This window comes from Haliotis rufescens, unplaced genomic scaffold, assembly GCF_023055435.1.
Source record: "Haliotis rufescens isolate VD_foot unplaced genomic scaffold, xgHalRufe1.0.p SCAF_8, whole genome shotgun sequence".
Lineage (NCBI taxonomy): Eukaryota > Metazoa > Mollusca > Gastropoda > Lepetellida > Haliotidae > Haliotis > Haliotis rufescens.
The window spans coordinates 48697427-48710448 of NW_025964372.1; the positions used below are offsets into that span (position 1 = coordinate 48697427).

Below are 13022 nucleotides of genomic sequence, written 5' to 3' on the forward strand. Positions count from 1 at the left end.
AACGCACTCTTGAGACAACTAAATCTTTAAACACCATCTTCGTGTTTCAATGGCCTGTCCAGCTGCAGCACATTCTTCTGGTAGGTTCCCAGTACGAATATACAAAAGGGAGTTCAAGCAAAATACCGCATCAGCAAATAATTAGAAAACTTAACCGTGTATAAATAACTTGCCTACGACAGTGACGACCAGGAAATAAAATGTTGACTAATAACTTTATTCATGTATGATATATGACATCACCCTATTATATTCTTTTTATCAGAATACCAATCTATTTCGTCCTCTCGTAAATTAACATAGGAAGTGGTGTTATATTTAAGAGTAAATCAGCCAACGGAAGTCATATTTGCGCCAAACACATTGATTTGTGAATTAGACATAGGCAAAGTTACACAAAGTTATCCAACGATTAGACCTTGACCCTGCAGCTGAGCTATAACCTGCTCAGCTTGGCTCTTCATCGTTTCTCCTCGATTCAAACATTCTTCCACGTAACCTATTATACTGGAGAGCTCTTTCCTCAATGCATCGTTAGAGTGATCTGTAAGATCAAATGATATATATATATAATATGCTTAACTTATGTATGACATGTTCGGCTTTTAATGCACCATTTACCCGTGTGTTCAGCAGAGGTGATTGGCTGTTCGATAGACACCAGGGGATGTCAGCAGAGGTGATTGGCTGAACGATAGACATCCCCCTTGATGATGTCAGGTGGACCAGTCACATTATAGATTATTTGTTTGCTCGTTTGTTGTTTAACGTCGCACTCAGCAATATTCCAGCTACATGACGGCGGTCTGTAAATAATCGAGTCTGGACCAGACAATCCAGTGATTGACACCATGAGCATTGATCCACGCAATTGGGATACGATGACATACATCAACCAAGTCAGCTAGCCTGACCACCCGATCCCGTTAGTCGCATCTTACGACAAGCATGGGTTGCTGAAGACCTATTGTAACCCGGATCTGTACGGGTCCATTACGCTATATATATACTAATATAGATAGATAGATAGATAGATAGATAGATAGATAGATACTTGGACGTTAACAGATGTTTCAAGATGGCACTTGGTTTACCCTGCCTTCAGCTCGACAATAAGGGGACAGAGCCGGGAGTCGGTATACTGTGTCTGAGTGGGGTATCCGCTTTAAACTGCGGCATGGTTTCTCAGTGAGTAAGCACTATAAAGGCGGCAATAGTCCTGACAAGTACAGGCAGCAACACAGACTCCTGCATGCACTATATAAATGAAATAATCTGAACGCGACCTTAAAACCCATCTCACCTCATACGTCATGGAGAAATCACGGCTGATCCTACTCTCCGAATTAACAGATTCGAGCGATCTCTCCGACCTAAACCATTTTATGGTTGATATATATTTTCTCTATCATTTTCCATAATGACCAATCAACTGCAATAATAATAGCGTGACGTCATCATAATGGTTCACCAAATGAAACACAACATCCTGACTTGATTGTTATACACCACGTGGCAATGACGGAAATTATTTTTATCAAATTTAACTTACCTTGCTGATAGAACAATTTCATGAAACCCGTGTGTCGCCAGCGGAATTCGAACCTGCAAAGGCCGTACCGAAGCCTAACCGATGTAGATTTCAGCCACAATGTCATGGTAGAAATCATGTGGAGTTAAGAATTACATATTTACTTAATGCGTTTATGAACGGGTATGTTTGTGATTTGGTGGTAATGCTTTACAATTACTCTGTTCTTGACCAGGGCTATGATTGCTCGTAATAGGACCGTCAACATCGGCACATTTTACACATTTTAGTGAGTGAGTGAGTTGGGTTTAACGCCGTTTTTAACAGTATTCCAGTTATATCGCGGCGTGTCAGCTTAATGTGGGAGGAAAGCCCGAAGTGATGCAGGTCTTAGACGTTTACCACTTCGGTGAAACCCACGAGCACGGGTATGGTGCTGAAAAACCTAGAAACATAATCAGGGCGAACCGAAACAATCATAGGTTTCTGGCGTTCCCAAGGGACGCAACTCTGCACAGCGAATCGCGGCGCCTTAGACGACTGGGCCACCCGTGCCACTTTACACACTCTAGGTGCTAAGGTTCTTTGAATGTTGGTCAAGGTTTGAATAGGTTAGAACTCGGACCATGCTGTCTTATCGTAGTCGTACTTTAGGGACAATCCATTTGATTTCTATCGGGGTGGGAAGGTGTTTTATATGAATAGTTCAGAAATATACCCAAATGAATAGTTTGTTGGCGGTAGCGAAAAACAGGTTAGTTTGTTTTGTGGAAAATACCCAAACGTCAAATGCGTTGAAAATGAATACTTAGTTTGATGGAGCTCAATGATTTATAATTTGTTTGAAACAGCTGTGGAAAATAGATTGCCCTAACTAATACGTCCCGCCTCCCGCCCAAATCCCTTCATTATAATCAAATCACATTTCAACGCTTAGACATCAGATCCCCGAGCGCTAATCTACACTTATCGACCTTTACCTTGAGCTGACACGTGGTTAAGAAGGTAATCAAGGCCATCCTTCATCGATTGTGCTTGTAGTTTGAATGCTCCAGCCGTAGATATCAGATCTGAGAGGGATGTCTTTATCGCAGAGTAAGAGGGTGCTGAAATAAAATGAGGAGTTATGGTGAGTTTGTGACTTAATGAATAACATGTATCATGTACTAATCTGGAACAGATGATTGGCTGAACGGTAGACAACGCCCTTAATGGGGCCACTTGGACGGTAGACAACACTCGTCATGGCGCCACGTTCACAACAGTCACATGAAAGAGTAACGACTTCGGTCAGTATCATTCCTATATCCTGACAGATAGTAGGAAGTCAATATCCCAAGTTGCCCGAAATGTTTGGTTAAGCAAAAAGTGTAATTTCTCGACAGCGGGACTAGTGCCGTCCAGCGGGTCGGGTTGCAATGAGACTTGGGCGTGGCAGGCCTACAAAACGACACCATGACAAAATCGTCTCGGTACCTTACTAACTTACACCACGCAGCAGGGGGGGGGGCTTGGGTATGATACTTGACAGGCGAACTGATTTTGTTATTGTTTATGGACATTTGACTGGCCAGCGATATGATGACGACATTTTGCGTCCTGTGCCTCCATTTGCTTCAATTTTCGGCAGAAATTTTGAACTGCCAGATGACAATGCCGGACCACATCGGATCTAGATCAGCGATTATCCCCGACGAGACGCCATACGGACATTGGACTGGCCCGCTACGTCCCCTCACAGGTCCCCAAAGAGTATATGTGGGGTGTTCTCGGTCGCAGAGTGAACGCCAGAGGCCAAGCTTGGGGAAGCTCTTCAGGTGGAATGGCGTGCAATACCAAGGGCAACCACACAGACGCAGTTAAATCAACAGCCTGCCTTCAAGGTGTCGTGACCGCCTCCGTGGTCTTGTGGTAGAGCGTCCGCCCGGAGAGCGGAAGGTCAAGGGTTCGATCCCGGGCCGCGTCATACAAAAAGACGTTAAAAGATTGTACTTGTTGTTACCCTGTCTGGCGCTCGGCATTAAGGGGCTAAAACAAGGACTGGTCGGCTCGGAGTCAGTATACTGTGTCTGAGTGGGGTATTCATGTTAAACTGCGGCATGGTATCTCAGTGAGCTAGCACTATAAATCGGCATCAGTCCGGACTAGTACAAGCAGCCACACACACACACATACACGTGCATGCACGTCGCTATATAAGTGCAATAATCTTGGACGCGACGTTAAACCCAATTTCACCTCACCTTCAAGGTGTCGTGCATGTATCGCCCTACATTGTGGACACCCAGATATTGATCTGCATGCCGGAAAAGAAGTTAACAGATACCTTCACTATCATTACATCAGGTCCCCTATCTGTCGGTTGTATGTATGAGTGAGTGAGTTGGGTTTAACGCCATTTTTAACAGTATTCCAGTTATATCACGGCGTGTCAGCTTAATGTGGGGGAAAAAACCGAAGTGATGCAGGTCTCAGACGTTTACCACTTCGGTGAAACCGACGAGCACGGGTATGGTGCTGACAAACCTAGAAACATAATTGGGGCGAACCGGGATTCGAACCCATAATCATAGGTTTCTGGCGTGGTTTCTGGGGACGCAACTCTGCACAGCGAATCGCGGCGCCTTAGACGACTGGGCCACCCGTGCCGCCCTAGTAAGTATGACGTCGGCCTGTTAATAATCACATCTGGACCAGTCGGCTGCAGTAATGCCCACTTATAAATATAATTATCTGGATAACTTGGATAACACAGTATACTGACTCCGAGCCGACCAGTCCTTGTTTTAGCCCCTTAATGCCGAGCGCCAGACAGGGTAACAAGAAGTACCATCTGTTAATGTCTTTTGGTATGAAGCGGCCCGGAATCGAACCCCGGACCTTCCGCTCTCCGGGCGGACGCTCTACCACTAGACCACGGAGGCGGTCCTATTTTTGAAATGAGAAAGGCACTCAATCTGTTATTTCTTCATCGCGTAATTAAACATAGGAAGTGATGTTATAGCGCAAGGGAGAAATCAGCCAACAGGAGACTTATTTGCACCAGTGAGTGAGTGAGTGAGTGAGTTTGGTTTTACGCCGCTTTTAGCAATATTCCAGCAATAATCACGGCGGGGGACACCAGAAATCGGCTTCACACATTGTACCCATGTCGGGTCTTCGGCCCGGGTCTTCGGCGTGACGAGCGAACGCTTTAACCACTAGGCGACCCGACCGCCCATTATTTGCACCAAACACATTGATTTGAGACTAAAACAGGCAACCACAGCAAAGCTGTCCAACGATTTTACCTTGACCTTGCAGTTGACCTACAGCCAGCCGAGCGTCGTCCCTCATGGTTCCTGCTTTAACCAACAAATCGTGACCCTCCCCATGCAGTTGACTGAGCTTGCTCGTCAAGCCATTATTTCCTGAAATATCACATATTGAAATATTAAATATAAAATGTGTATGACACAGTCGCCCATTAATGTACCATTCAAAAGAGCCTATGTAACGGATGGTTGAACGGTAGACCACACCCTTAATGGTGTCACGTACACACCAGTCACATTGCAGAATAATATGTTCGGCAAGTTTCATACATCTGTTCCTTGGACAAAGTGGATCAGTAGTTGTCAGGGAGTTCACAGCCGAACTCTTCTACGTTCCACATAAGGATCAGCGTCCATCTTAACCAAGACCGCCTCCGTGGTCTAGTGGTAGAGCTTACGTCCGCCCGGAGAGCGGAAGGTCCGGGGTTCGCTCCCCGGCCGCGTCAAACCAAAAGAGCCGAGAAGGGTATTGTGTAAAATAGGATTTCATAGACTTAATGTTAGTCTACACGTTAACGTGCGGCCTGGTATCTCAGTGGGCTAGCACTATAAAACTGGCGCACGTGCACGGGTGTCGCTATATAAGTGCAACAATCATGTGCGCGACGTTGATTCCCATTTCAGCTCTCTTCATCTTCATCTTCACCGAACGAAACACCACATCCGACAACTACATTATACACGGGTGGATTTGTCCATGTGACGTCAGCTCTCCGGAGAAGGTAAACATCAATTTGTCACACTGCCATTACGTAGCCATCCCATCCTATTAATTAGCCATGGCGACCACGGTGTTCTATCCATCCTATTCTGTAACCATGGCGACCACTGTGTTCTATCCATCCTATTCTGTAACCATGGCGACCACAGTGTTCTATCCATCCTATTCTGTAACCATGGCGACCACTGTGTTCTATCTATCCTATTCTGTAACCATGGCGACCACAGTGTTCTATCTATCCTATTCTGTAACTATGGCGACCACGGTGTTCTATCCATCCTATTCTATAACCATGGCGGCCACGGTGTTCTATCTATCCTATTCTGTAACCATGGCGACCACAGTGTTCTATCTATCCTATTCTGAAACTATGGCGACCACAGTGTTCTATCTATCCTAGTCTGAAACCATGGCAACCACAGTGTTCTATCCATCCTATTCTGTAACCAGGGTGACCACAGTGTTCTATCCATCCCATTCTGACACTATGGCGACCACAGTGTTCTATCCATCCAATTCTGAAACTATGGCGACCACAGTGTTCTATCTATCCTATTCTGACACTATGGCGACCACAGTGTTCTATCCATCCTATTCTGTAACCATGGTGACCACAGTGTTCTATCCATCCTATTCTATAACCATGGTGACCACAGTGTTCTATCCATCCTATTCTATAACCATGGTGACCACAGTGTTCTATCCATCCCATTCTGACACTGTGGCGACCACAGCGTTCTATCCATCCTATTCTATAACCATGGTGATCACAGTTTTCTATCCATCCTATTCTATAACCATGGCGATCACAGTGTTCTATCCATCCTATTCTATAACCATTGTGACCACAGTGTTCTATCCATCCTATTCTGTAACCATGGTGACCACAGTGTTCTATCCATCCTATTCTGTAACCATTGTGAGGGATGTGTCCATGATCATCATGCTTCTTCCAAAATCGACAGTTCATGGGTACCAGGCCCACAGCAATATACAGTGAGACGTCGCTATATCTATTAAAACAAATGTCACTCAATTTGCGCGTTTCTTCAAAAGACAACATTGACAAATAAAAAATCGGCGGTGTTATTGTTAAACGTTGCGTTGACGTCCGCCAACAGTATATCTGCGCCCAACACAGTGTCTAAAGCATACGCATCGGCAAGTAAAGCAAACATATCGAACGCATTACCTCCAAGATCCACGTCATAGTAAACAGCGTCCTTGATCACCTTTGCTAGACTTTTCAACTTAGAACCCTCAGATGCTGTTAGGAGTAATGTCTGTAACGGAGAGTCGGGTTGGCCTGAAATATGATAACGCGTTATCATGAGTGTTGGACTTAACGAAGGGCATGTTCCCCCTAAAATGGACCTTCTACCCGTGAGTCCAGCACAGCCTCTGTTACGGGTGGTTGGCTGAACCAAAACACCCTTGATGGTTTCACCTGCACAATGGTCACATTACAGATTAATAGATAGTTTGACCAGCATCATGCATATATGACAGGATGTTGAAAGATGGTACTTCTTGTTACCCTGCCTAGGCCTGTCGCTCGGCATTACCCGTAAGCCAAGTAGAACCGTTTTAACGGGCTGTTGGCTGAACGGTAGGACCGATTTAACGGGCTGTTGGCTGAACGGTAGAGTCGTTTTAACGGGCTGTTGGCTGAACGGTAGGACCGATTTAACGGGCTGTTTGTTGAACGGTAGAACCGTTTTAACGGGCTGTTGGCTGAACGGTAGATAGAGTCGTTTTAACGGGCTGTTGGCTGAACGGTAGAACCTATTTAACGGGCTGTTGGCTGAAAGGTAGAACCGTTTTAACGGGCTGTTGGCTGAACGGTAGAACCGTTTGACGGGCTGTTGGCTGAACGGTAGAACCGTTTTAACGGGCTGTTGGCTGAACGGTAGAACCGTTTTAACGGGCTGTTGGCTGAACGGTAGAACCGATTTAACGGGCTGTTTGCTGAACGGTAGAACCGTTTTAACGGGCTGTTGGCTGAACGGTAGAGTCGTTTTAACGGGCTGTTGGCTGAACGGTAGAACCTATTTAACGGGCTGTTGGCTGAACGGTAGAACCGTTTTAACGGGCTGTTGGCTGAACGGTAGAACCGTTTTAACGGGCTGTTGGCTGAACGGTAGAACCGTTTTAACGGGCTGTTGGCTGAACGGTAGAACCGTTTTAACGGGCTGTTGGCTGAACGGTAGAACCGTTTTAACGGGCTGTTGGCTGAACGGTAGAACCGTTTAACGGGCTGTTGGCTGAAGGGTAGAACCGTTTAACGGGCTGTTTGCTGAACGGTAGAACCGTTTTAACGGGCTGTTTGCTGAACGGTAGAACCGTTTTAACGGGCTGTTGGCTGAACGGTAAAACCGCTTAACGGGCTGTTGGCTGAACGGTAGACAATACCTTCAATGGTGTCACGTGCACAATAGTTACATAACAGAGTGAGTGAGTGTATGAGTGTATGAGTGAGTCAAACACGTCGAGTATTGACGACGCGCCTCCTCACAAAAGGGAATGTCAATCAGCGGAAACGTGTTTCGGGACCTCAATCCGTTTGAATGTTTCTTTTTCTAGTGAAATATATATACACCATCATAAGTTTCAGACCGTTGTTTTGTTTTTGTTTGTTTGTTGTTTTGTTTATGTTTGTTTGTTTGTTTGGTTTGGTTTGGTTTGTTTTGTTTTGGTTTGGTTTGGTTGGTTGTTGTTTGTTTATGTGGTGTGTTTTTTCTTTTCTTTTTTTTTTCTTTCTTTTTTGGGGGGGTTTTGGGGGGTGGGGGTGGGGGGTCCTAGCCTAAGCAGTTCCCAAGTACATCCCTTTGAAGGGATCGACAGAACCCTATCACCTGTTTATCGATTCCAAACACAATTACTTACCTGCCGCGTGATATAGCGGGTTATTGACGACTCTGGCTTTAAACAACACTCACTCACTCACTCACTCACTCACTCACTCACTGACAACTACTTGCACATTGTAGACCAAGTACATGTAAAAATAAGTATCAAGTGAACCTACTTTGTAAAGTCGATAAAGTCAATAAAAACTTTTTCAGCTTTGTTGTTGATGAACAAAGTTGTTCACATCAGAATGATGTAAAATACGCACTTGTAACGCCAGCTTGTGTTGTTGCTCTGTCAACCGTTGCCTGTAAGAGAAGAAACTTATTAACGCAATATTCCAGCCACATGACGGCGGTCTGTAAATAATCGAGTCTGGACCAGACAATCCAGTGATTGACATCACGAGCATCGATCCACGCAATTGAGATACGATGACATGCATCAACTAAGTCAGCGAGCATGACCATCCAATCCCGTTTGTCGCCTCTTACGACAAGCATAGTCGCCTTTTAAGGCAAGCATGGGTTGCTGAAGACCTATTCTACCCGGATCTTCACGGTTCTCTTTGAAAGGTGCAATGTATGAATCTATCCCACGTTAACTGCTCGCGGGAGGAAGGTTGGCCTGGTGATCACAGCCTTCCCTCGTCACGCAAAGGGCCCGGGTCCTATTCCTGAAATGTGTGAAGTCCTTTTCTGGTGTTCTTAAACTGAACTGTTGTAAAACACACAACGACAACTAACTCCTACAGTAAAACTCTTACACCATAACCTGATGCTGATTCTGCTGATGCTGATGCTGAGGCCTTCATAAGCTTCATAAGCTCCGCCAGACTGCACACTAAGCACTATCGTGGAAGCTAGGTTTTATACCCCAAGTTCCTGAACCAGTTACTTTTAAGTAACCAAACATTTTGAAACAAGCAATCAACAAACAGCGTTGTTGTTGTCGAAGATGGAATTACCCATTGTTCACTAAGGAATGGTATAAAACATGCACTTGTGAAGCCAGAAAATATTTGAACGGGAAACATGAACGGATGTTGTTACTCGACGCCTGGCTCCCAGTGTCAGATTACAGCGGCCAGTAAACTCGCCTCGTTCATGTATATGGTTCATAGCTTTCAGCAAAATAGGGGCGGTGGGGTAGCCTAGTGGTTAAAGCGTTCGCTCGTCACGCCGAAGACCCGGGTTCGATTCCCCACATGGGTACAATGTGTGAAGCTCATTTCTGGTGTCCCCCGACGTGATATTGCTGGAATATTGCTAAAAGCGGCGTAAAACCCAAACTCACTTACTTCAGCAAAATAAATCTGCAGACACTTTGACAGAAGCCCTGATCCTTATACTCGGAACAGCCGTTACTTCATAAGTAAATAACTATCAGCATACCAGCATGTACAATCCTCAACAGTTTTGCGAACGTTGTAACGTTGAGGTAATCTCTTTAGCCAGCGACGCCCAATGCAAACCGACAAATTAAATATCCCGGTGTCAGTGATGCCTATTGCAACAACCTAATTAAATATCCCGGTGTCAGCGATGCCTATTGCAACAACCTAATTAAATATCCCGGTGTCAGTGATGCCTATTGCAACAACCTAATTAAATATCCCGGTGTCAGTGATGCCTACTGCAGCAACCTAATTAAATATCCGGTGTCAGCGATGCCTATTGCAACAACCTAATTAAATATCCCGGTGTCAGTGATGCCTATTGCAACAACCTAATTAAATATCCCGGTGTCAGCGATGCCTATTGCAGCAACCTAATTAAATATCCCGGTGTCAGCGATGCCTATTGCAGCAACCTAATTAAATATCCCGGTGTCAGCGATGCCTATTGCAACAACCTAATTAAATATCCCGGTGTCAGTGATGCCTATTGCAACAACCTAATTAAATATCCCGGTGTCAGTGATGCCTATTGCAGCAACCTAATTAAATATCCCGGTGTCAGCGATGCCTATTGCAACAACCTAATTAAATATCCCGGTGTCAGTGATGCCTATTGCACCACCCCAATTAAATATCCCGGCGTCAGTGATGCCTACTGCAGCAACCTAATTAAATATCCGGTGTCAGTGATGCCTATTGCAACAACCTAATTAAATATCCCGGTGTCAGTGATGCCTATTGCAACAACCAAATTTAATATCCCGGTGTCAGTGATGCCTACTGCAGCAACCTAATTAAATATCCCGGTGTCAGTGATGCCTATTGCAACAACCTAATTGAATATCCCGTTGTCAGTGATGCCTATTGCAGCAACCTAATTAAATATCCCGGTGTCAGTGATGCCTATTGCAACAACCTAATTAAATATCCCGGTGTCAGTGATGCCTATTGCAACAACCTAATTAAATACCCCGGTGTCAGTGATGCCTACTGCAACAACCTAATTAAATATCCCGGTGTCAGTGATGCCTATTGCAACAACCTAATTAAATATCCCGGTGTCAGTGATGCCTACTGCAGCAACCTAATTAAATATCCCGGTGTCAGTGATGCCTATTGCAACAACCTAATTAAATATCCCGGTGTCAGCGATGCCTATTGCAACAACCTAATTAAATATCCCGGTGTCAGTGATGCCTATTGCAACAACCTAATTAAATATCCCGGTGTCAGTGATGCCTACTGCAGCAACCTAATTAAATATCCCGGTGTCAGTGATGCCTATTGCAGCAACCTAATTAAATATCCCGGTGTCAGTGATGCCTATTGCAGCAACTAATTAAATATCCCGGTGTCAGTGATGCCTACTGCAACAACCTAATTAAATATCCCGTTGTCAGTGATGCCCACTGCGAACCAACTAATTAAATATCCTCGTGTCAGCAATGCCTACTGCGAACCAACTAATTAAATATCATGGTGTCAGCGATGCCTACTGCGAACCAGCTAATTAAATATCATGGTGTCAGCGATGCCTACTGCGAACCAACTAATTAAATATCCTAGTGTCAGCGATGCCTACTGCGAACCAACTAATTAAATATCCTGGTGTCAGCGATGCCTACCGCGAACCAACTAATTAAATATCCTAGTGTCAGCGATGCCTACTGCAAACCAGCTAATTAAATATCATGGTGTCAGCGATGCCTACTGCGAACCAACTAATTAAATATCCTAGTGTCAGCGATGCCTACTGCGAACCAGCTAATTAAATATCATGGTGTCAGCGATGCCTACTGCGAACCAACTAATTAGATATCCCGGTGTCAGCGATGCCTACTGCGAACCACTGGCCTAATTGTATTCTTCGTGCCAAATGCAAACTATCATTGCGTGGAGACAAACAATGAGTAAGAAACATTTCTTTGCCTCTCCCTGGAATTACTTTAGGTCAAACATAACAGATACCCAGAATTACTTCAAGTCAACATAACAGATACCCAGAATCGCTTCAAGTCAAACATAACAGATACCCAGAATTACTTCAAGTCAACATAACAGATACCCAGAATCGCTTCAAGTCAACATAACAGATACCCAGAATTACTTCAAGTCAAACATAAGAGATGCCCGGAATTACTTCAAGTCAACATAACAGATACCCGGAATTACTTCAAGTCAACATAACAGATACCCGGAATTACTTCAAGTCAAACATAACAGATGCCCAGAATCGCTTCAAGTCAAACATAACAGATACCCAGAATTACTTCAAGTCAACATAACAGATACCCAGAATTACTTCAAGTCAACATAACAGATACCCAGAATTACTTCAAGTCAACATTACAGATACCCAGAATCGCTTCAAGTCAAACATAACAGATACCCGGAATTACTTCAAGTCAAACATAACAGATACCCGGAATTACTTCAGGTCAAACATAAGAGATGCCCGGAATTACTTCAAGTCAACATGACAGATACCCAGAATAATTTCAAGTCAACATAACAGAATCGCTTCAAGTCAAACATGGCAGATACCCGGAATTCCCACGAACCAAAAATACATAAACAGTATCACACACACACAAGGCACTATCAGTCAACACAACGGAATAGTACGTGATGTAGTTGAATGTCGCCAACGTCCACAATTCGCTGTAGAGCGTTCACGTGTCAAAGGCTCGTGAAGGTAGTATTCAGGTAAACTGGTATACTCACAATAATAAAGAACAGAACACCTAGTTGAGTCCACATCTTGATGTCAGCTGAACACTCCCGGCACATCAGTCGTCAGCGTTCAGCACCGGTATATATACTAGTATACAATAGAATATGTTGCAATACAGTAGATAAACATATGGTTGATTCTCAATGGAAATGTACATTTGGGTCGTCATTGCCCGACCACCTCCCACAGCTTTGATATGTGACTATGTGCCAATTCGGACACTAGACTCACTGACAGCAATTAAACCAGAAAAACCCATACATTCGTTTAGTTTTCTGAGAGTGAGTGGATATGGTTTTACGCCGCTTTTAGCAATATTCCAGCAATATCACGGCGGGGGACACCAGAAATGGACTTCACACATTGTACCCATGTCGGGAATCGAACCCGGGTCTTCGGCGTGACGAGCTAACGCTTTAACCACTAGGCTACCCGACCGCCCCAGTTTTCTGAGAAAGACGGCCAAAGATCAT

At 44.5% G+C, this 13022-nt stretch overlaps 1 protein-coding gene across 1 annotated transcript; it reads right to left on the minus strand.

Annotated features, from left to right (window-relative positions):
* Positions 1 to 240: 240 nt before the first annotated feature.
* LOC124115145 lies at positions 241 to 12660 on the minus strand. Its single transcript, XM_046476015.2, has 6 exons — positions 12540 to 12660; positions 8685 to 8724; positions 6759 to 6872; positions 4822 to 4941; positions 2512 to 2637; positions 241 to 544 (listed from the first exon to the last, which is right to left on the minus strand). The coding sequence occupies exons 1-6, from the start codon at positions 12603 to 12605 to the stop codon at positions 402 to 404; spliced, it is 609 nt and encodes a 202-aa protein (XP_046331971.2). The 5' UTR covers positions 12606 to 12660; the 3' UTR covers positions 241 to 401.
* Between the last annotated feature and the right edge of the window lie 362 nt (positions 12661 to 13022).